We start from the raw sequence: 22820 nt of genomic DNA on the forward strand, positions 1-22820 counted from the left end.
CTTCTGGGCACAAGCCCTTACGGCCGTCTTTTTTATTGGTCGCGAGTCAGGATCGATGGTCAGAACTTCTCTTTTCAGCCGTTTCACGCATTCTTGACACCAAAAAAACCGTCCGGCAAATTTTTTTACATAAATGACTGAAGTTATTATTAGCGCAGGGCCGTGGACAACGGGCAAGATGCTTAAGGCAGGTTTATCGGTAAGTACCCCAACCCATGTTGGATGGCACACAGAGGACAGATTACTCAAAGTTCACACACAAACACACTCGTGGATGTGCACTGATGGGTTGGAGAAGAGAAGGGGTGGAGAATGGGTTTTGTATGTAGACTCTGCTCACCCCGGATGTGGAGGTGCGGCAGGAGTTTCAAGAAGAACAGAATGAGCCTGCCTTGGGCATCTTGGCTTTGTTTGACAAGCACATCGAGGAAATTTTGGAGAAGGTGTGCGGAGTTGCTGACCCAAAGTGCCGCGAATTTACCGCCAAGATGTATCGCGAGAAATATCTTGACGGTATAGTTCGCAGCATTTCGGGTGAGCCCCGTTGTGACTGCACTGCTCGGTTGTTTGTGGGGGAGACCGGATTTTCTTCCTTGGTGGGCCATATGGACCCGTTGTGGTCAGGTGGATGCTCGGAGGCGGAGCGCCACGTGAAGCTACAGGCGGCTGTCGCCTGGGTGCGCGAGGTGTTTAAGGATCAGTTGACGTGCATCGCGAAGGAGATCTATCCGGCCCATCACATAGTGCAGGAGGCGCTGGATGCAAAGAAAGAGGAGGAAGACTTCATCGTCCTAAGCCACTACTGTCCTTGGCAGAAACACCTGTACGCCCTGGAGGCGGAACGAGGCCTCCAGATCAAATGGATCCTTTTCCAAGACGACCGAAATGGCCAGTACAGACTTACCGCCGTTGCGGATGAAACAGATCGTTTCAACAACAGGGCTCTCATCCACCAAGACCTCCGAGGACTCAGAGGCCAGGATGTCGCCAATTTCATCGATCCCGACCAGTCTAAACCCGAGTGTCAGAAAGACGTAAATCAGTACTTCGCCCACCACTCTGGTTTCACTGGCGGAGCACCAAGTCTGGAAGCAGCCAGACTCCTGATGCAGTACCAGCCTGCCAATGCCGCTGAAATCGACTCGCCGGTGCACGACTAATTTTTAGCCAAAGACTGCGTCCACGAACTGTTCGATCACCGAATAACAACAGTACCCCGGCAGGGGCAATTGATGACCGTGCGGTATCGGAAGGGGAAGGGGAAGGGGAAGAGAGTTAGTATAATCTAGCTACGTTCGTTTGGCGGGTTGGGTGAGTTCTCCTTTGACTCTTCACTGACACTGCCAAACTTCCTCATCAATTCTCGGCTCTTTTCTTGTGTTTGACAACACTACAAGTGACGGGAGTGTAGTCGAGGAGTATGGTCGTTGCGTGTAGTGGGTCATCACGTGTAGTGGATCACGTGGGGTGTGTGTAAGTTACCACTTCGTCGAAGAACTTGTCTAGGAATTCTTGCACGGTGAGGTCTCTGTATTGCTCGAGGAAGTTGATCGCTGCGGCGACTTCGGGGGTAGTGGCAGCGATGTCTGAGTCCATAATTATTTTGATTAAACAGCGATTAAATTGGAAATCGATTAATTACTGAATTTTGAGACCGAGGTGATGGCGGCAGCTGCGGCGATAATTCCTGCTCAGGAGCGTGGCGGTATTGCAGGCGGCGGTCGTTCATGGAGTCAGTTGCAGGACGTGGAGGGTGAGTTGCGTCGGGAGTTTGCAGCCTGGGTTCGTACTGCCCGGTTTGAGGACGTAGCGGAGGACGAGCTGGAGATGGCGGAACAGGAGTGCGGTGCCTCGGGCCAGGGCGGGTACTACTACCGGGTGTTAGAGTGCCTATGTCGGGGATCACGCAAGGTGCGGGCCTGCAAAAGGTCGCCACGGTCTGGGTTCGTGAGTGTGATCTTCAGTTTCAACCATTTGTCGCAGGGAGCTGCTGCGGTGAAGAAGTGGGTGCTTGAATACCCCGTGGACACCTCCTTATTGATTGATGATGAGTTGAAAAGGCTTGTTAGTGAGGAGCTGCTGCCCGCTACACAAATTGCGCTCCCTCCCTTTATTGGTCTCCGTTCCAGCTTCTGCCACCACCCGAAACCTACGGCGATCCGGCAGCTATGCGCCTCCAAGGATGTTGAGACGCTGGTCTGCATTACCGGCGTCTGTCTGCGGCTCTCCTCCGTCATTCCCGAAATGCAGGTGGCCGTCTTCCGTTGTACTGGTAAGGCGTCGCGCAACTTCCAATACGTACTATGTAACCACGAGGTCTCCGTACCCGTCATCGCGGGCACCGTCGCAGAGCCACAGGTCTGCGAAGCATGCCAGGGCCGCAAGACCCTGACACTCGCTCATGACAAATGCGTCTTCGCCAGCAGACAGGTCTGCAAATTACAGGAACTACCCGACCAAGTGCCAGAAGGCGAACCACCCCAGATGCTTTTCGTATACCTTTACGACAACTACGTGGAATGCTGTCGACCTGGTGATGTCATCGCCGTTACCGGAGTTTATCGCACGGTGGAGACTAGGGTCAACCCGCGCACCCGCAACCTCAAGAAAGTCCATAAAATGTACTGCGTATAGACACCCACCAACCCCCCCGGAACACCCTCCCCCGTGGCGTGATGTAACGGCCTGGTTTTGTAGATCGATAGACGCGTTTTCGGTTTCTACGGAAGGCACGAATGTGTTCGACGTGGATGTGAATCGGCCGTTTGCGCCTTCGTTTGTGGGCGACGCGCATCGTTTGGCGGCTGACCCGGGATGCTACGAGCGTTTAGTGTGTTCATTTGCACCGGACATTTGGGGAATGGCGGACGTGAAGAAGGGATTATTGTGTCAGTTGTTTGGCGGGTTAACTGAGCACGTGGATGGTGAAGGATCTCGTATGCAGTCGCGAGGTGAGTTACATGTGCTACTATGCGGCGACCCTGCTGTGGCAAAATCGCAGTTGCTACGGTATGTTAACAAGTTGGCTACACGATCAGTGTATGTGGTCGGTCGCGGTACGACGTCTGCGGGTCTGACGGCGAGTGTGACCCGTGACCCAGAGACGAAGGAGTTCGTGATGGAGTCGGGAGCGGTCGTGCTCAGCGACCGCGGAGTATGTTGCATCGATGAATTCGACAAAATGAATGACCACACACGCGCGATTCTACACGAAGTTATGGAGCAACAAACCGTCTCCTTTGCCAAGGCAGGCATCGTCTGCTCCCTCAACGCACGTACTGCCATACTTGCCTCTGCGAATCCTATCGGCAGCCGCTATGACACCAAGAAAAGCGTCGTCGAAAACATCAACCTACCTGCTAGCCTGATGAGCCGATTCGACCTCATTTTCTTGTGCCTAGACCTGCGCACTGACGAAAATGACGAACGACTCAGTAGACACATCTGCCGCCTCTTCCGCGAAACACCCAACGCTCAACCGGAAGTGGTCCACCTGGGAATGAACGAGCCGAGTGGCCGCAACGGACGTGACCATCGAATGGAGGCGGAACCGAGATCGGCGCCGGAGTCTAGTTCTGGCGGAGTTTTGAGCCCTGCGTTTTTTGCGCAGTATGTGACCTATGCGCGGTCTACATGCCGGCCGGAGATGTCTGGAGAGGCGGAGACTGCATTGGTGGAAGCGTACGTGGGTCTACGGGGAGTGGGTGGACGGAATCCGGTGGGGACGCCGCGGCAGTTGGATTCGTTGGTACGGTTAGCAACGGCTTTGGCGAAGATGGAGTTGGCACGGGAGGTACGAGCGCGACACGTGCGTGAAGCGGCCCGACTGATCCGGGCGGCAACATACGAGGCCCTCACGGACGCGGCAACGGGAAAACTGGACTTTGACCAGTTGACAACGGGCAAGTCACACAGCCAGCGACTGCGCGAGAAGGTCTTGTGCAACAAGGTACTGGACCTACTGGATGCCGTGAAACCCGATGGCCTGAGTCGAGAAGACCTCGGACTGCGTGTAGACGAATATCTCGCGCGCTGCCTCCGAGGCGAAGAAACAAGTCTTGTCGACACCCGGAACCGGGTCGATGGCGTCGACCCACAAGTCGTCTTCGCACCCGTCCGCATGCGAGAAGTCGCCGATATCGTAGCGCTACTCGAACGGACGCGCAAAATCGGTCCCATCAGCGGCCAACGCTACACCATAATTAACTAGACCTGACCAACCGACCAACTACGACCGACGGCTTAACACATAGATAGATAGCTATGTATAGTTGACAGCTTCCCCCCCCCCGCCACCCGGGGGGCTTTGCCAGCCTGAGAGAACTTGTTCTGGAAGAACTTGTTCTGGAAGAACTTGTTCTGGAAGAACTTGTTCTGGAAGAACTTGTTCTGGAAGAACTTGTTCTGGAAGAACTTGTTCTGGAAGAACTTGTTCTGGAAGAACTTGTTCTGGAGCCATCCCGGAGCAGGTTATCCCGGATGGGGTTTATGGGGTGTTTTAGTTTCTCGTAACCGATAGCGGCGCTGCTTTATTCTTAAGTAACAAACGATGACGTCAGGACAAAGGGGGATCAGTGGGATGAGGAATAATGTTAGTAGGTTGTGACTGGTTGCCTTACTCCTTTACTGTGTCATCATTGTAGTATTTTACATGCTCCGGAAGTTCATAAATACTGTATGATGAATCCACCGTTTGTGCCACAGCTGATTCCACTGGTTTGGATGACGCTTCCTTCATCAGGCCGGCCCCCTGGTCTTTGTTTTCTTCTGTCCAATAGGCGATGAGATTCCCTTTGCTCGTTCCTGCAAATAGCTGCAACGAGGGAGAAACATACAAGGCGCTAAACACTTCTCCTTCCTCCAGGCTGCAAGGTAATTCCAGCGCTTTGACAAAGTCCAACTCAAATGTGAACCAGACAATTCTATTGTCGTGATCCACAGTCAGGATATAAGAGTCGTGCTTGTTTGCGGAGTACAACGCCATCAATGGCCTTCCCAACCTACTACCTGACAACTTTATGGTTTTCAACAAGCTTCCAGAGAACAAATCAAAACAGGCTATTGTGGTCGGAGTTCTGGCATATACTCTCAGCTGACCAGAGCTGGACGGCAGGTTATTTCTTGATTTACCGCCAGGAACAGGGTCACCGGCAGGAACGGGGCTACCGTCAGAAACGGGATTGCCATCAGAAAGCGGTCTATGATCAGGAGCCGGTTCAATATTACATATGATAATCTTTTCGACAGGTTCTACTTCCTGGAGTCGGATGACTTTCTTGGGCTTTTGGGACTTGATCCCACTTCTCCAAGTTCCGTCCCATATCTGGATGCTGCCATCAGCGCATCCAGCGACCAAAATTTTATTGTTGTCGTACATTTGTGCGCAGCACACGCGTGTTTGCTTAGTTAAACTTTTATTTTCCCGGTCGATAGTCTTGTAGACGCACGAAGACGGTATTCGCTGGTCCAGCCCTTTGGGTTTGGAGTTCCGATTGAATACCCTGACCGTAGTATCTTCGCTAGTTGTCATGATGTGGTCACCATCGAGCCAGAATCCGTCTGTCACTCGGTGCGTGTGTCCAAATGTGTTGGCTGTGTCCCGTACGTACATATCTCCTTTGTACGTTTGCCATACGACGGCGTTATCGTTGTTCCTGATCTCTACAAACGGTTCGCCGGCAGCGATCATCAAGAACTTGGTAGAACGGTCATACTTGAGTAATAAAACCGGCAGACCTTCAAAGTCGGCCCACTGTTCTACAACACTTCCATCCTTGACCATGGTGGCGAAATAAAACATCAACACCTTTCCACGGCCTGAACCAACCACGAGGCGCCTTCCGTTGGGCGCCACCGACAAAGTGGTTACCGTTTCACTCTCGGCTAGCTTAGCTTTGGTGCTATACACCATGACGGGACAGTATTCCTTAGCATGCTGATTCATATCTTCAATCCACTGTACTGTCGCTCCGGCGACAGGAGCGGCCAGTGGTCGCCCCTGAGGAGATCCCGTTTTGTTCCGCTTGGTCACGTCTTCACCTTGATTCAATCCCTTGTTCAATTCCGGATTTTTTTGTAAGCTTCTCTTCCGTGACTCTCCATCAGTCTGCTGCATCGCAAACCGTTGGTTGGTCCGGTCTACGCCATCAGTTTCTCCGGTGTTCCCCTGCTCCTTCCCTTCTTGCTCCTTCCCTTCTTGCTCCTTCCCTTCTTGCTCCTTTCCTCCTTGCTCCTTTCCTCCTTGCACTTTTCCTCCTTGCTCCTTTTCTTCATCGCTGCTTACTGGATAGGCACCGAACAGGTTGCTCATCCTGCGAATTGCGGTTTATTGTGGGCAAATATACTTAACCCCGGGGGGGAGCCACGACCAGCGTGCGATAAGACAATTGTCAGGGCATGACGGAATGACATACTCTTGTATGCTCAGGCACCTTGTCAGGGATGGGTGCACATGAGGTTGGGGTAAGAAAGGTTTGTTAGTTAGGTGTGTTTAGCTTGTAGTAGGGAAATTGGTGGTTGGGACTGGTGGTTGGAAAGTGAGTGTGAAAATTGGTCTTATGGGTCGTTTGCGTGATACGGATGATGAAGATGAATACCTGGAGGTGGAGGAGGAAGAATGTCGTTCACCTGTTGTGGTGTGCTTGTCCCCGGAACCTATTCGGAAGATTACTACCGTTAGCCGAGTACATCCCGTAAACACAGTGGAGGATATTATCGAGAGTGCCAGACATTTCTCACCCCTCACTGACCCCCAGGAGATTAAACGGTTGTGTTGTGAGAAGGTGCCCACGTGGAAGATATTTCAAGTTGATCCAAGCATGCTCGAAGCCGAACAGATTGTAGCCGGTTTAACGAACCAATTATTTCAAGTAAGTTTACTTCAGCGGACTTCCCCGCAATCCAATTCGCCCCAACCAACGGCAGGTTCAAAAGCAGTGGAGAGCCGTAAGGGAATGGAGGGTCTAGTCCCAGTCAAAGTTCTATTTCGGGTATACGGGACCGCGGTAGGAGACCTGTATGACCCTGAGAGAGAGTTTGCAATTTTTCGGTTGTTAAGTGAAGTGGAGGCTGCCCCCAAGTTGTTTGCTTCGTTTCCGGGCGGCCGAATTGAAGAGTTCATCAAAGGCCATTCGCTGAAGAAGAATGAAATGGATAATCCAAGCGTCCTATGTGCCGTGGCTACCGTCTTGGCTCGGTTCCACCGCCTGGCGGAGCGCCTGCCGCGAGTAGCTGAATTCAATGACGGTGAGCTGGGGCTAGTTACGAGCTTATACAAATGGAGCCAACGAGCCAGAGAAATTGTAACCGCAGCTAATCACTATGCTAGCCACAGCGGTTATCATAACTCTTCTCGGAAGGCGCAAGAATCATGTCACTATGAGCCCACATCAACTGAAGCCCTCATGATACAGCGCATGAAAAGCATGTCTGACAGCGACAGTGCTGATTGGAAGAAGCGTTTCACCGACCTACCCCTGGATGCCATGACCAAGGAGATACCCGATCTACTCCGTATCCTTCAGGAGGACGACGATCATCTCATTCTGCAACCTGCCTTCTGCCATAACGACGTTCAAGAAAATAACATACTTGTGGTACATCACACACACTCCACCCGTGGTACATCACACCTACTCCACTTGTGGTACATCACACCCGCTCCACTTGTGGCACATCACACCCACTCCACACACAGCTGTCAAATTCAGAGTGGAACTCGCATACGGTTGATAGACTTTGAATATTCATCGTATAACTATCCCGCGTTCGACATTGCTAACTTCTTTGCTGAAATGCGGATGGACTATTGTGTGGACCAGCACCCCTACTTTACACATGACGTGGACCCCGCGAATTTCCCAGACGAGGAATTGATCCGATTATTTGGTAGTGTGTACATGAGTGCCAGGTGTAGAGCGACGATTCTTCCCTCACACCACTCTTTGGACAGATTCGTATCCATAGTTAAAAAGTTCGTGTTATCTAGTCACCTACTGTGGTCGTTCTGGTCGATCATCAGGTTCTCCCAGGCGAATACGAGTGGCTCGTTCGACTTCAAAGCGTACGCCTTGAGTCGGTGGCAAGCATATCTTTTGTGGAAGAAACATATTTCAGTTTAACACACGCGTTTGCGCGATACATGTGTGCGATATAGAGATACATGTGTGCGCCACAGGTGATAAGCAGGGCTTAGAGCAGGCTTCAAAACACAGCTACAATTCTTCGTCCTTTCTACAGACCATGCGCCGTCGCAATCTGCTTCAAGTCGACGGTGCTCTGATCGTCCGATACCTTTTCGAGGACGAACGTCCATCCTCTGAAGACGGCGCGTCCTACCTTCCACAATCTTCCTTGAAGGGCGGCAGACATACCGCAACCATTGACCAACACTTTCGCACCCTGCCGGAACCATACTTGCCTTTGGGGACGGCTTCGCAACCGGTACACACGCCGCCACAATTCTCGATGGTAAGCGAGTCCGGCTGTGTGTTCCCAACTGTCGAGGCCCCCGCGCGGATCACAGGAACGGCAGTTCCCCCCCCAGCAAGGGCTCCGCGCAATCTAGCACTCGCCGAAGGTAGTATCGCTCTGTCGACTCGAGCGCGATTAGGCGCGTGTGCTAAGATGTGATTGTGTTCAGGACGTGGGGGTGAGCGTGCCCGCGCTTGCATCTTTTGTCTTTGCCGACCGATCACCGCAGGCAGTCGTTCCATGCCTCCTCTTGGCTTGGTGAGAGTCCGCAGTGTGATGTCGACACTCCCTCGCTCTCCCAGGCCACCTCCCCACGGAATGTCTTTACCTTGACGGCGGCCGCACGTTTCAACCTCCACAGCCTCATTATGTTGGCCGGCCGTGATACCACAACCATTGGACAGCTTCTCGTCGGGCCACCCAGCCACCCAGCCGACTCGTGTGCTTACCGTTCCTAGCCCGTCGAGGCCACCATTCCCTCTCGTGGTTGCCTGGTCGTCCATGGTGATGTAGGTCGGCTGTATGGCTGGCGTCCGGTTTATTCCCAACAGCGCTACCCGGGCTTTCTTGCCTGGCGTTTAATGGGCAGCCTCGGAATTCAACACAAGCCAGTAGTGGTAAGCACCGAGGTTCCGTCATTGTACTTTGGTCATCCTACAACTCATTTGAAGCTACCGTGAAGGAAACTCGGTTTCTACATGCGTCGAGTAGGCTCGGTCGAATTTGCCTCACGCTCCACCCATCGGTCCTCGACCCACCCGGTTCAGTCGCACTTCCTTTCGCGTCCTTGCCTTGGTCTTCAAAGTTGAAGTCCTGGGACTCGTCTTCTAAACCAAACCCAGTAGGCATTCCCGAACCGCTCTATTGCGAACCCCTTTGCCCGACCGTACGTTATGCCCTTATGTCCGCTATGACTCCCTCTCGTGAATGGCCAAGAAATAATGCAGGTTATACCTTGTGGGCCAAATGGATCCAGGAGGCCGGGAATCAGCAGTAGTAAATTAAGGGTCGAATATTAATGAGAGCAGGGCCGAGTCGAAAACATCATCTCCCCGTCAGAGGTTTCTTCCTTGCGATGCATACGCGGTGTAGTGGTGCAAGCACTTCGGAGGGTGGCCACCAACAAGCCACTGCTGGGCGGCAGACGCCCGTCTCATGGCCTGGCGTGTGGAACGACTTCGGTGGTGCCCCCCCTCTCTTCGTTTCGCCTGGAATCATTCGACCAGTGCCCCTTCCACCTGGGATCATTCGACCTATACCTATTCGGCCTATGCCCCTTCCACCTGGGATCATTCGACCTATACCTATTCGACCTGTGCCCCTTCCACCTGGGATCATTCGACCTGTGCCCGTGTCTATTCAGCATCTGACAGGTGGGGTTGTGCCCGCTGGGCCTCCGGACGTGGGGCCTTGGAACATTGGGCCGGTGAAGATGAATCCCAACTACGTCGACCCACTGGAAGTCGACCCACTGGAAGTCGAGCCGCAGGAAGTCGAGCCACTGAAGGTCGAGCCACTGGAGGTCGAGTCACTGGAAGTTGAGTCACTGGAAGTTGAGTCACTGGAGTTCAACCCACTAAAGGTCAATCCACTGAAGGTCGACCCACTGAAGGTCGACCCACTGAAGGTCGACCTAGTGGCTGCCCCGGAGGAGGAGGCCCCGGAGAAAGTTACCTCTGTGGGCGACGTTTCCGGCGCGACGGGCTTGGAAGCGGCAGCGGCCGGCGCGTTTCGGTCGATCCTTCCAAGGCCGGACGTTAGCCGTAGTTGTTTCCGGTACCGGCAGTGTGGTGAGATTCCGTGGAAGTGTAAAATCGACTTGGAGGCTTTGCGGAAAGAAAATGTGGCAAGGACGAGATGGGCGTTCCTATCGGTGGGCGAGTGGTCCCGTGTTCTGAGTTTCCCGGAGGAGGCGCTACGATCATGTCGGAAAGGATACTTGGAAGCCGCGTATTTAATTGCTTCATACATCCGCTATCCAGTGGGCGACGTGATACCATTAGTGAAGTTCAAGTTACAAGACAGGTTCCAGACCCTACGTGGGCTCCGGAGAGACATGAAACCCTGGGAGCTAAGGATAGTCAGTGTGCATCTCTGCGTCTGGATTACGGGATGTATACTACAACACGCAAAGGTTGATCCTGCCCGTCTGGAATGGTTCTGTCTCGAAAAATTGAAGTACAAATCGAAATCCGAAACTGAAAGCGGATGGAACTTCGCAAGCACCTACTGGAAAAGCCCCAAGGCCGTTATTTCGCATCCCAAGACGCCCAGCTACCTTAGATTTCTCTTTGAGGATGACACGGTCGTGGAACTTGAAAAATTCGCAACCATGACTAAGTCCGGACCAGAAGGCAGAAGGGCGGGCAGACCAAGAAAAAACACCACTCCTTACACGGACCCCAACATGGACCCCCAAGACGCACCGCTCGACCTTAGCCGTGTCCATTAACTAATCCGCTGGAACGCACCGACCGGGTGGAAACCAGGACCAAAGCAACAACGATGGACACTTCTTACATAACTTCTTACACAACTGTCCTACTTCTATTCCACAGAACGCTAGTTCGCCGCTACTTCTATTCCACAGAACGCTGGTTCGACGCTACTTCCGTTCCACAAATTTTGGGCGGGAAAAAAGATATGAAATTGGGGGCGTGTCAGTCGCGAAGGTGTTCGTCCAGAAATCCCTTTGTGCTGGCGGTTTATGGCGCGGTGGGTAGCGGCAAAGACCACCTGGTATGGGGGACGGATGCTTCTGCGGATAACGTACCTGTTCCGGCGTCGCACGAGCTGTTGGCGCAGAACACGGCTGCGTGGAGTGAACCCGTGAGTGGAGTTACGACAGGCGGAATTATGACGGGTGTAGCCGCGGTGGTGTTGAATGATGCGAACGTGTGCGACCACGTGTTGGATATGGAATCCGACTTTGACATGGAAGCTCCGTTGGGTGATGGGTGTCCCTCGGTGGGTTCCTCGACGGTTATCCATGGATGGTGGGAGGACCGTCTTTCCCAGCAGGAGTTGGCGGTTCGAGAGATTGTTCGGTGGCTGCGAGGCGCGTGCTATCGGTACGAGGAGTGTCAGGAGATTCCGTGGCGTCTCCGCGAGGTTCCGGCAGGGGGGACGAGGAATCTCGAGTCGGTGAACGACATGCCACTTAGAACCTTGATGGAGGGAATGCTGCCGCCCGCGTTGTGGGAAGGTTTGAAATGCTTCCCATCAGCTTCGCTGCAAACGTGCAACGGTGAGTACCTGAGCAGGGCCTTCACGCTTGCTTCGTACGTCTCCTGCCCGGCCGGTGACATCGTGCCGAACACGAAGACGGAGCTCATCACCAAGTTCAGGGCAGAACTAGACCGCGATGCCTTCGATGTGCCGCAAGCTCTGGAACGCGAGTTCATGGAGGCCTGGATTACGGGTTGCCTCCTACAATGGACTGGAGTTTACACGGAAGCCCTCGACCACTTTTGCGAAACTCTCCGACATCACTACCCTCAACTGAAGGGGCTGAAATGGGACTTCAAAACCCAGCTGCAGTTTGCGGATAGGCTCGACTCGTCCGTGAACCGAACTGTCGCACCACGCCCTTCCGCCGAAATCGACTTGCCAAGGTTCGCTCGGCTCTTCAAATGGAGAGAACTGCTCGAAGTGAATCCTAAAAGTCTTGATGAGAGCAGTGGGAGCCTTGCGGGAACCTTCGGGAATGCTTCTGAGAGCAGCAGCGCTTCGACGGCCACCTCGACCGCCGAGACGTATGGGGCTCCCACCGCCCGTGGTACTCCCACCGCCCATGGGGCTCCCAGCGCCCGTGGGGCTCCCACCACCTATAGGGCGCCCACCACCCATAGGGCGCCCACCATCTACAGGGCTCCCACTGCGGTGTATGATATCCCTCCATCCTCTTTGGTCCCTGGAGCCTTTGCCGTCACGGGGTCGTATGGGCCTGGTGGAGTTCCGGCGACCTTCGGGAATGTTTCTGAGGCCAGCGGCGCTTCGATGGCCACGGGTACCGCCGAGACATATGAACCGATCTATGAGACTGTTGGATCGGCGGGAAGATCTGCGGTGTATGAAATTGACGCCTTTGGATCCGCTGACCTGTATGGGGCCCCCGTGACTTTCGGGGCGCCGACCGCGGCGATAGTGAGCGATGATAAAAAGACTACACGGCTGGCCAGGAAGGCCTCGACGGTGACTGCTGCGCGAGCGAAGCAGCAAAGTACTCTGGAGTTCGTGGACGCGGGCAAGGCCCACAAACGAAGGTTGGCAGGCGTGCCCCCGCAAACGGAGACCGGGCAGTCGTCACCCTCTGCCCACTTGTAGTGAGGTTATTACGACTGGCTGGCATGGGGATGGCTGACCTCTCAAAATTGAGCATGTCGCGGCTTCTTTCTTGGAGGGGAAAAACTAGTGCGCATATCGAACAAGGAATTGTCCCAAAAGAACTTCGACTGCACAAAGATTGACCGGCCCAGACCGAAGATGATGGAGCAGTCCAATTCTCGTTTTGCTGGCAGTTATTACGGCGCTGAGTCCTCAGAAAACGGGTCTTCAGAAAATGGGTTCCGAAAAGGTAAGTTGTGGGACGGCGGGTTGTGGACGGCGGGTTATTCTTACCAGAGGTTTTTATCAGAGAGGCTCCAGAACGGCGGGTCAGATGACAGATCCGTGGAGGGAGGGGTGCATCTCCGGGAGACCAAACCCGTGGGCCGGGAGACCAAACCCGTGGGCCTGGGCTACAGGCTCGCCCAGAGAGCAGCTGCCGACGGACGGGTTGAGAACGTATCTTTGGTCGACCTGGTGCGGTTCTCGGGTCTGGCAACACGGTACGTGGTTTACTTAGTGGGGTCCTGTATCCTGGGCGCGGCGGCAGGCTTTGCCTCACCGCTTGCGCCGGTGCCGCTCTTTCGGTGGGACCGTTACGGAGGGGGCAACACACCGCCCCTGTCCACTCTCGTGGGGCTGGTGGGCGCCGCTCCTGTGATCACCACTCCTGTGGGCGTGGGAGTCACCTCCGTGGGAGCCGTCCGTACAGTGAGTTGGGAGTTGCCTATGTGGGAATTGTCTGAACGGCTGTTATACACTTGCGGCTTTCTACGCGTTGTGGGGTGGTTGCTGGTGGCGCCATGGGCGGACTTGTTTGGTCGTCGGGAGGTGGTGGTGGGGACGTTGGCTGTGTCGTTGTTGGCCGCCTGTTTGTTGGCGACGCTACCCGGTGACTGTTCCATGGGCGTGGCTGTGGTGGTGTTCCAGCTGTCGATGCCGGGGTGGGAACTGAACGCAGGACTGTTGCAATCGGAGACGGCGCAACCCGTCAGCAGCGTGCTGCCCCTCAGCCTCATCAAATTCGGCAGCATCGCCTTCGGTCTCGGCCTCTGGTGCCTCAGCTGGCTCCGTCTCTGGGCGCGCTACCCAGATGACGCGCGCTTCGCAGACAACTACTTCGCTGAACGCATGACCTTCCTCATCTGCGCTGGCCTCCTCGCCATCGGCTTCGTCTTCTTCCGCTGGGTCGCCCATGACAGCCCACAGTACCTCATCCTCAAACAAAACCAAGGCGCCGCCTGGGCCGCTACGCAGTCACTCTGCCACCGAGACAGCGTCCACCACTATCTCCGCAGCCGCCTCGCCCACCCCCCCGCCCAACCCTCGTTTGCACACGGGTCCGCTCCCGCGTTTGCGCACACGGTTACGCCCGTCCACACCGGTGCCCATCCCGACGCGCCGCTACGGCAGTCGTGCGTGATGGTGCTGCGCACCAGCGGCGCCAATGCGGAGTACTTGGACGAGCCGCGGCTGGGCCGGCGGGTGTGGAGACACCTGGAGGTGGCGCGCGACCGCCGCTCCTGCCGCCTGCCGCCGCTGCTATTCGTGGCTATTTTGGCGGCCGTGAAAGGGGTGGGGTACAGCCTCAACAGCTGGGCCGTGGCCTACTGGGTCGGAGTCTTGGACCGACCACATCGTAACCCCCGCCGGCTCTTCACCGACTTCGCCGCGCTCCCCGGGGCACTCCTCGCCTACGTCATGAGCGACCTGTGGTACAAACGCCGTCACGCGCCAGACCATGCCTCTCCACGTGGCCACTCCGGCGGTCTAGCCCAGCCGGTGGACAACGACCGCGACGCCGCCGACCACGACCGCGAGGCCGCCGACTACGACCGGGAAGCCGGCGGAGACGAGTATGACCGAGAGTTTGCGTCCTTTGAGCAGTTCCGGGCGACGCTCAAGTTAGCGTTGGGGTGTTGCAGCGCTGTGTTGCTCTTGACGCTGGCGAGTCCGGAGGTTTTCGGACACTGTCTGGTATTGCGATTTGTGGTGGCGTGTGGATTGCAGACCGTGTCAAGTGCCCTCGTCATCTGTGCCGGCGCGATGCTCATTGATGGGTGTTCCGTGAACGTGCGCGCAACCTACGTTGCTTGGGCACGCGCCCTGGGGCTGGCTGGCTACTTTTTCGCCCGCCTCCTGCACCACTCCGCCTTTTTGGCACTTACCCCTGCCACCTGGCTTTTCACTTATTTCCTTATCTTCGTCGCCCTCCGAAAGAATGGCCGAAGCACCCGCGCAAGCACTGCACGACCGTTGCCAAGAACTCATTGACCAGACCAAGACACAGGCCACCGAATTCGTCAACTCGTGCGCACACTTCGCTCGACGCATGACCAAACCCTCTGAGAAAGGTAACCCTCTACCCCCGCCATCTGGTCTGCCCTCTGGCCCCTCAGCACCTACCACAGTCCCCACCCCCACGCGTGCCCTAATCTCGCCCTCACTATCTCACTCCAACCCCCTCGTTTGTCCCAACGCCACGTTTTGCCGCCCCTTCAGAGTATAGATTTCTGCTCGGCGCGCATGTGGCGGGCTTCGTCGTTCTGGCGGTGGTCGGACTGGCTAGCCGCCTGTTGGCCATGGCTCTCCGTTTCGTGCTAAGATTACCCACTCCAGGATCCTTTTGAACAAAAATCAATGATTGCATATATGGTCAGCTGTGTTGGCACACAACAATTTAGGCCACACCACACACGAGGAATGGCCGCACGTGGGGAATGACCACAACACATTCATGCAACTGACCAGAGCTGCATCGATATGGCAACTGACCAGAGCTGCATCGATGTGGCAACTGACCAGAGCTACATCGATGTGGCAACTGACCAGAGCTGCATCGATGTGGCAACTGACCAGAGCTGCATTGATGTGGCAACTGACCAGAGCCACATAACATGATTGTGCAGTTTAACCGAGCTAGTGAGTACGATTCCAGCCTCTTGGTGTTGGCTGTTGGTATTGGTTCTTGACATGGTCCATTGTGCTGTGGAGAAAGTGGGGCTTGGTTTGCCGCTTCAGAGCTGAAATGAACTCTGTCCAAATAGGTTTGAGCAGACCTTTGTTGAATATCCCAAGTGGTCGTTTGGCCTGATACTTTCCGGGCTGATACTTTCTGGCCTGATACTTTCTGGCCGCATATGAGTGTGCTGGCGTAGGCGGTATGTTGCAGCCTAGGCGGAAGGTTTAAGCCAACCTATTTTTGTTTCGTTCCCAATTCTGTTAGTACCTTTTAGCCTGAGCAATCTTGTGTCTTCAGTGGCATACCTGTAGCATTCATTTTCCTGTCCCGCTTTTATCTTGGGCGCTATTTTGATTCCCCCCACCTGTTCGACCGGAGCACACCTTAGACCTTCGATTCCGCATTCCTGTAGCAACATATCATGTACTGACGGTCTACTGGCGGCCAGCTGACACAAGGCCTCATAAGCGCGCTCCTGGATCACGGGGTCCTCGTCGTGGAGTTCGCTCAGCAGTCGTCTCGTTGTTCGTCTGTCACTAGTCAGCTTCATCTGCGCAACAAACAAACGCCAGCGCCAAGATCTACTGCAAGAGGCCTCGGCCTTGCGCAGCCTTGTATGCTCTAAAGTACATCCCATATCCGAGCTGGACTCCTCAAACATCAACTCATCTGACCCGTGACGTCGATATAATCGCCCAATACACCTCCGCGATTCTGACATTCTAAAAAAAGAAGTTTCCCTAAAAGATGCCAACCCAGCCAAAAGGGGCCTTCCTTGAAGGAGGACCCCGCTCGAGAGACCAAACATATCCGAACAACGTCCGGACTAGAGCAAAGACGTTCGGTCTGAACATTTTCGTCGGTCACTTACATTAGGCACTCGTGGCGTGCGTGTGCTTGTCGGAGCTAAGATCTCAGCGACCTGAAACATTTGTGTGCTAGCACAAACGGGCGTGTGTGCTAGGCACAAACGGGCGTGTGTGCTAGGCACAAACATGCGCGCTGAGTTTCGGTGCTAGCCCATGAAAACGGGTTGTCTGGGGTCGATTTGGAGCACGGTGCAGGCTGGTTTGCCGGATTGAGTGAGTCGTTTTCGAATAAGTGCTTGTAGCCGCGTGCCTCTTTTGGCGTTTTGTAGGGCCGTACGCCTCAAGTATTTGGCTTTTATAAGAGCGTCGAGGAAGGTGACAGCGGGAGCGTATTGTTCCATAAGTCTTCTTTGTAAGAGCATGAGTTCTTGGACAACCTCAGGCTTGAGGAAGATCATGGTTTTCCCTACTTGCCACTGCTTGCCTTCTTGGAAGGGGGATATTAGTTTGCCACAGGCGGAGAGGAGTTGTTGGGCGACTTCTCGCTGGCGGGTGGGAGTAGAAGCGGCCTTCATGGCAGCGTCTAGGTCGAGGTTGATATAACGGAACTGGGTGACAAATTCGTTGAAAGGTCTTCTCCATGAGAAGCCGAGTTTCTTCAGCTGTAAAGCTTCCAAGACGGATAATGAGAAGAGCTGATTGAGTACCTTTTGTGCATCCCAATCGAGCGGTTTCTTGGTTTCATTAGGCTTAACACACCTGATGAAATGCGGCTCCGTCGAAAGGATAATGCCCATCATTTCATCGAGTTGTTTCAAGAACTGCGACGCAATCAATTGACCTTTAGCCAGCTTGCCCCTTTCGACAGGAATGCCAGCAAACATTTCAGCGACGATCGGAGAGCTCGATGCTTGGGCCACTTCCGTCAGTTCCGCCTTCAGCAAGTCGGAGTTCTTACTCACGAAGTTTTGCGCGCAGTAGTTGATGTCCGCAATCGTGTGTCCTACAGTGAAGATGAGGTCCCTGTCTCCGCCTTGAGGCTTTCGGAAGGCCTTCGTGGTTCCAAGTGTCTGACACAGCAACGAGTAGAAGGAAGCGTCGGTGCCGCCCTTGTTGATGCAGCTGTCTTCAAGCACAGCGAAGATCGAGCCTCTTTTGCCAATCAAGGTGTCGATGACTTCCTTGTTATCTGTGAACACAAGCTCTGTCGTAGACACCCCTTCTTCTCTATACAGTTTCGACTCCCGTTCGAAGACAATGTCAATGAAGTTCTTTTGCAGAAACTCGTTCGTGATGTTAATCAAGAGCTGCTCGAGCGAGTTCTTGTCGAAAATCTCGAAGCCGAAGATGTCGAGCATGCCCATGAACTCTTTGAAGTACTCGGGCTCGATAGTGCGATTGAGTCGGGCAATGATCCACTTGAACAGGTAGTCGTACATGGCCTTGCCCAACGACTGGCAAAGTAAAACCGCCTCCGGCTTCTGGATTCGGACCGTGACCTGCTCGTTTCCGATCGTCTTGGCGGTAGTACAAAGCCCGCTGGCGACCTTGTCCACGTCGTCCAGCTTGAGCAGCACGCAGGCCTGCTGCAGCAGCGCGTAGTTGCCCGCATCTAGCTGCGCCGCGTTATCCTGCCCTTCAATGGTGGCGCCTTGGAACTGCACATTGCCCAGCTTGAGCACGCCCGAGACGATGCTGAATACGGCGTCGATGTCTGTCGGCGTCAGCTGCATCGAGACGAGGCTCTGTTGCACCTCCTGCCAATCGCCAACGTCATCGATGCCGTCGACGCTGTAGCACCCGCTGGCCGTCCCGACGGCGGAGCCATTGAGATTGCGGTAGGTCTTGACGTCTTCTAGAGCATACTTTCGTTTTTGTTCGGCGCTTGCGCCCTTGAGCAGTTGGTAGAAGATATGGAAGCTGCGCTCGTTCGTGGCCTGGCTGCACACACGCACTTTCTCCAGCAAGAAGCCAGTCACGCGTCCATTAAGAATGCCTCCGTGCGGTGCCAGGACGAGTTGCATGAACCTCCCGAAGCGGGAGGAGTTGTTGTTCCTCAATGTCTTGGCATTCCCGAACGCTTCCAGGACGGGGTTGGCAGCCATGACCGCCTTTTGGATGCGCAAATCCATGCTTCCTTTGGCTGAGGCGAAGTACCGCATGCAGTGCTTCGTTGCCTCAGTCTTACCTGCCCCCGATTCCCCCGTCACAATGATCGTCTGTGATTTATTCACCGACACCAAGTTCTCCATTGCCTCTCGGGCAATTGAAAACGAATGTGGAGGCAGGTGTTGAACTGAAGCCGCATCCCGGTACTTAACAATCACCTCGTCCGTACAATTCCCCAGATCACGGAATGGGTTAATTGCCACCATCAAAGGGTCCGCCGTTGTGTATATCATATTTTGCATAAACCGCGCACGTAGAAAATCCAACACACATGCACTGTTCTGATGGCTCAGTAATCCAATGTCACGCAACGCCATCGGATTCATTGTCTCTTCATTGCAATTCAATAACCTACTTGGAGCCGCCTCAAACTCCCCATCCTCATACCCAGGCGGGTCGATCTGCCGCAACTTGTATGTCGTCGACGTCGAACCCGGCAAAACCAGGCACTTCGCATAACAAGTAGACGGAGCCGCCTTCACAGAAGGCGCCTGGGCACTCCACACACTAAAATTCTGACACCACGCACAATGGAAACAATTTTGCACACACGTGTGCACACACACGCCCTCTCCCGAAATGTGTCAGAACGCCTACCTTTGATACCTGACCCGATGGATCCACAGCCTCCACCTTTGAGGCTGCTCTTTCTGGAGCAGTACGCTGCTTTGCTCCTACCTTAGCCTTTGCTTTCGGGGGCATTCCTTCTATAAAATTTCGCAGCACACAAATTTAACATCTCTCCACCGGGATCGGCCGCCCGGATGTGTTGGACTGTGTGGAAGACTGGAGACTGGGCTGCCACTGATCTACCTGACTGCTCAATCGCCCGTCTGTATGTCCCGCCCCTCTTCATCCTGGCGGTCGCTGAGGGCCTTGGGCGGGCCAGCTGAGCGCTCTGAGCCAGCCAGCTGAGGGTTCCGATAACCAACCTTACGCTCGTACCGCGTCTCACGGACGAATTCAGTCTCTCATGCGGTGTCTAGTAATCTATGTTTAGCTGCTATGTTCAGGGGATTGGATTGATCCGTGTTCAGATATAATGTTCAGATCTTCTTATGTTTAAAAACAATGTACAAAAACTAATTAGCTATGCAGTTCTCATTCTGAAATGCGGGTGCTACGTCGGTGGCCTTAGAGACGGGCTCATGACTGGAGGCGGTAGTGGTTTGGCCGATGTTGGGTACGGTGGTCAGTCGTCTAATTTGTTCGGGTGTTGGCCCGACAACTTCGCACTCGCTTAGTTCCCAGACCTTGTTGGCATAGTCGTTAATGGTTCGGTCGGTGCTGAATTTGCCCATCTTGGCAGCGGCCTCGATGGTCTTCTTGCACCAGTTACGCGCGTCGCGGTACTCCCGATCGACGCGTTCGTTAGCCTCGACGTAGGATGGGAAATCGTGCGCGACAAGGTAGAAGTCTCCGTTATGTCCGTAGCCATTGTTCCGAAGACGATCAACGAGTTCACAAAACTGTGATTGCGCATTGTGATCGCCTCTCGCAACGGCACCTGACTTTACGAAGTCGAATACACGCTGCAGCCGGCCATCGATACGATATCGACCGTCACGGGCGTCCTGTCTGATTCTGTTCACGTCGCGTTCAAGTGCGCCGAAGATAAAGGCTGTGTCTTCGCCACCCTCCGCTACGATCTCCACCGTCGCGCCGTCCATGGTGCCGATGATAAGCGAGCCGTTCATAACAAACTTCATGTTCGATGTGCCGGACGCCTCCATACCGGCTGTTGAGATCTGCTGATTGATGTCGGAGGCTGGAATGATCACGGCCGCCGAGGAGACATTGTAGTTGGGCAGGAAGAACACCTTGAAGTACGGCGAGACGTCAGGGTCATTGTTCACTAAGTCGCCCACGCAGTTAATCATCTTGACAATGGTCTTGGCCGTCGCGTAGCCCGGCGCAGCCTTGCCTCCGATCATGCTCAAACGAGGCACCACGCCACGTCTCTGCTCAGGCGACATATCTTTGATCGTCAGGTAGCGGTGAATCAAATAGAACACGTTCAGGTGTTGTCTCTTGTACTCGTGAATGCGCTTGACCTGAACGTCGAACAACGTACCCTCGGGGTTCACCGACGGTCCGCCGTGCAACTTGATCCATCGCACCAGACGCTCCTTGTTCTGCAGCTTCACCTTAGCCCATTCCTCAACCAGCTCCGGGTTTTCAATGTGACTCAACAGACCCTCCATTAGCTCCAACTTCTTTAACCACGCATCGCTGCCCAACCACGTACTAATCAAATTGGACAATGGTCGGTTTGCGTTGTGGATCCACCGACGAGGTGTTACGCCATTCGTGATGTTCAGGAACTTCTCCTCACCCTTGCTGCGGTAGAACTCATCGAACTCCGGGAACAAGTCTCGAACGACCAACTCACTGTGCAGTGCCGCTACACCATTCACTCTGCGGCTACCCAACACAGCCAGGTTCGCCATACGGATGAACTTGCTGCCGAATGCTTCCTCGTAAATCGAAACCTTGGACACCTTCTGATAGTCATCGCCCCACAGGCCGCGCACGTCCTGTAGGAAGCGGTGGTTGAGTTCGTTGATGATTAACAGGTGCCTAGGCAGCAATTTAGCAAAGAGGTCCGCGTTCCACTTCTCCAGAGCCTCGGGCAACACAGTGTGATTAGTGTAGTTGAATACACGGCGTGTAAGGCTGACAGCCAGATCCCATTCCAGGCCCTCCACGTCGACGAGGATACGAATCAATTCGGGAATGCCGATAGTCGGGTGCGTGTCGTTCAGTTGAATCGCCACCTTTTTCGGCAGGTCGCGCCAGTCACGGTTCTCCTTCTTCTTGAAGCGACGGAGCACGTCTTGGATCGTGGCGCACACGAAGAAGTACTGCTGCTTCAGACGCAATTCCTTGCCTTCCGGCATGTTGTCGTTCGGGTACAACACCGAGCTGATGGACTCAGCGTCCTGACGGTCCTTGATGGCCTCCATGTACTTGCCCGCGTTAAATGAGTCAAAGTCGAACTCCTTTGACGGGGCAGCCTTCCACAGACGCAAGTTGATGCAGTTGAAGGTGTCGAAGCCGGGGATGGGGTTATCATAGGCAACCGCTTGCACAATCTGACCGCCGACCCACTTCTGACGGAAGCGGCCGAGCTCATCGGAGTAGTTCTTCACATAGCCGCCGAAACGGACAGCGTAAGTGACGTCGTGGCGGATAACTTCCCAGGGGTTGTCCTGAATAAGCCAGTAGTCAGGGTACTCACACTGCCAGCCATTCACGATCTTCTGCTCAAAGATACCATAAGTATAACGAATACCATAACCCCAGCACGCGTAATTCAAAGTAGCCATAGAGTCAAGGAAGCAGGCTGCAAGACGTCCCAGCCCTCCGTTGCCAAGAGCAGCATCGTGCTCATACTCGTACAATGCCTCCAACTTGTACCCAAGATCCCCTAACGCCTTTCTGTACTGCTCCTCAATGTCCAGGTTAACTAGAGCATTTTGCATCGCTCTCCCTACCAAAAACTCCAGGGATAAGTAGTAGCATCTTTTAGGATCCCGTCGAGCGAAATACTGATTTGTATCGTTCAATAACTCCACCAAACGATCTCTAATGCTGTAGGCTGTAGCTCGATAGAATGATTCTTCATCTACATTAAAACGGTTTCGAGCCAATGTGTACTCAACATGACTAACTACGGATCTTTGGATAGTCTTTATATCTGAGCCGATGTGCTTCTCCATCATGCTCCACAGCATCTGCTGATTTTCCGGCACTACTCCATTAGCCTCATCCAAATCAAGCCCGGCTACCCTTCCTTGTATGTTATGGATCTTGGAGAAAGACGCTTTGCGCTGCATCTCAAAGGCCAAGGAATTAAGTCTCTTGGTAGTGAAAACGGGATCGGCCATTCTTAAACTGTAAATCGACTGATTGAAACCCAACTCAAACTCTAAGGCCTTAATAAGGTAGAAGCGCCTCTGTTAATTGAATATAAGAAAATATCAGCCGATACAGCGACACAGTGTCCCCGCACCCATGCAGGATCGCTTCGTCGGGGTGGTACTAGCACAACATTTACCCTGAGCCAAGCTGTTGGCTTA

The 22820-nt window shown here is 54.1% G+C and overlaps 11 protein-coding genes across 11 annotated transcripts; 6 read left to right on the top strand and 5 right to left on the bottom strand.

Annotated features, from left to right (window-relative positions):
* Window positions 1-133: 133 nt before the first annotated feature.
* On the top strand, window positions 134-1160 carry GNI_049490 (family UPF0160 protein; the record flags this gene model as incomplete). Its single annotated transcript, XM_011131365.1, has 2 exons — window positions 134-199; window positions 330-1160. The coding sequence occupies 2 exons, from the start codon at window positions 134-136 to the stop codon at window positions 1158-1160; spliced, it is 897 nt and encodes a 298-aa protein (XP_011129667.1).
* A 125-nt stretch (window positions 1161-1285) lies between these two features.
* GNI_049500 (hypothetical protein) lies at window positions 1286-1596 on the bottom strand (the record flags this gene model as incomplete). Its single annotated transcript, XM_011131366.1, has 2 exons — window positions 1286-1390; window positions 1483-1596. The coding sequence occupies 2 exons, from the start codon at window positions 1594-1596 to the stop codon at window positions 1286-1288; spliced, it is 219 nt and encodes a 72-aa protein (XP_011129668.1).
* A 66-nt stretch (window positions 1597-1662) lies between these two features.
* On the top strand, window positions 1663-4210 carry GNI_049510 (putative minichromosome maintenance family protein; the record flags this gene model as incomplete). Its single annotated transcript, XM_011131367.1, has 2 exons — window positions 1663-2621; window positions 2698-4210. 2 exons carry the CDS (start codon window positions 1663-1665, stop codon window positions 4208-4210), a joined length of 2472 nt encoding a protein of 823 aa, XP_011129669.1.
* A 405-nt stretch (window positions 4211-4615) lies between these two features.
* GNI_049520 (WD-repeat protein) lies at window positions 4616-6310 on the bottom strand (the record flags this gene model as incomplete). Its single annotated transcript, XM_011131368.1, has 1 exon — window positions 4616-6310. The coding sequence occupies one exon, from the start codon at window positions 6308-6310 to the stop codon at window positions 4616-4618; it is 1695 nt and encodes a 564-aa protein (XP_011129670.1).
* Window positions 6311-6557: 247 nt separating this feature from the next.
* On the top strand, window positions 6558-8120 carry GNI_049530 (choline kinase; the record flags this gene model as incomplete). Its single annotated transcript, XM_011131369.1, has 3 exons — window positions 6558-7245; window positions 7366-7595; window positions 7710-8120. 3 exons carry the CDS (start codon window positions 6558-6560, stop codon window positions 8118-8120), a joined length of 1329 nt encoding a protein of 442 aa, XP_011129671.1.
* Window positions 8121-9490: 1370 nt separating this feature from the next.
* On the top strand, window positions 9491-10924 carry GNI_049540 (hypothetical protein; the record flags this gene model as incomplete). The annotated part of the gene is made up of 1 exon (XM_011131370.1): window positions 9491-10924. One exon carries the CDS (start codon window positions 9491-9493, stop codon window positions 10922-10924), a length of 1434 nt encoding a protein of 477 aa, XP_011129672.1.
* A 191-nt stretch (window positions 10925-11115) lies between these two features.
* GNI_049550 (hypothetical protein) lies at window positions 11116-12798 on the top strand (the record flags this gene model as incomplete). The annotated part of the gene is made up of 1 exon (XM_011131371.1): window positions 11116-12798. The coding sequence occupies one exon, from the start codon at window positions 11116-11118 to the stop codon at window positions 12796-12798; it is 1683 nt and encodes a 560-aa protein (XP_011129673.1).
* A 162-nt stretch (window positions 12799-12960) lies between these two features.
* GNI_049560 (putative transmembrane protein) lies at window positions 12961-15072 on the top strand (the record flags this gene model as incomplete). Its single annotated transcript, XM_011131372.1, has 1 exon — window positions 12961-15072. The coding sequence occupies one exon, from the start codon at window positions 12961-12963 to the stop codon at window positions 15070-15072; it is 2112 nt and encodes a 703-aa protein (XP_011129674.1).
* A 645-nt stretch (window positions 15073-15717) lies between these two features.
* Window positions 15718-16310, bottom strand: GNI_049570 (hypothetical protein; the record flags this gene model as incomplete). Its single annotated transcript, XM_011131373.1, has 2 exons — window positions 15718-15971; window positions 16028-16310. 2 exons carry the CDS (start codon window positions 16308-16310, stop codon window positions 15718-15720), a joined length of 537 nt encoding a protein of 178 aa, XP_011129675.1.
* Window positions 16311-16775: 465 nt separating this feature from the next.
* GNI_049580 (myosin domain protein) lies at window positions 16776-19440 on the bottom strand (the record flags this gene model as incomplete). Its single annotated transcript, XM_011131374.1, has 2 exons — window positions 16776-19253; window positions 19336-19440. The coding sequence occupies 2 exons, from the start codon at window positions 19438-19440 to the stop codon at window positions 16776-16778; spliced, it is 2583 nt and encodes an 860-aa protein (XP_011129676.1).
* A 380-nt stretch (window positions 19441-19820) lies between these two features.
* On the bottom strand, window positions 19821-22628 carry GNI_049590 (phosphorylase; the record flags this gene model as incomplete). Its single annotated transcript, XM_011131375.1, has 1 exon — window positions 19821-22628. One exon carries the CDS (start codon window positions 22626-22628, stop codon window positions 19821-19823), a length of 2808 nt encoding a protein of 935 aa, XP_011129677.1.
* Between the last annotated feature and the right edge of the window lie 192 nt (window positions 22629-22820).

Source organism: Gregarina niphandrodes (assembly GCF_000223845.1).
Source record: "Gregarina niphandrodes unplaced genomic scaffold scaffold00007, whole genome shotgun sequence".
Lineage (NCBI taxonomy): Eukaryota > Apicomplexa > Conoidasida > Eugregarinorida > Gregarinidae > Gregarina > Gregarina niphandrodes.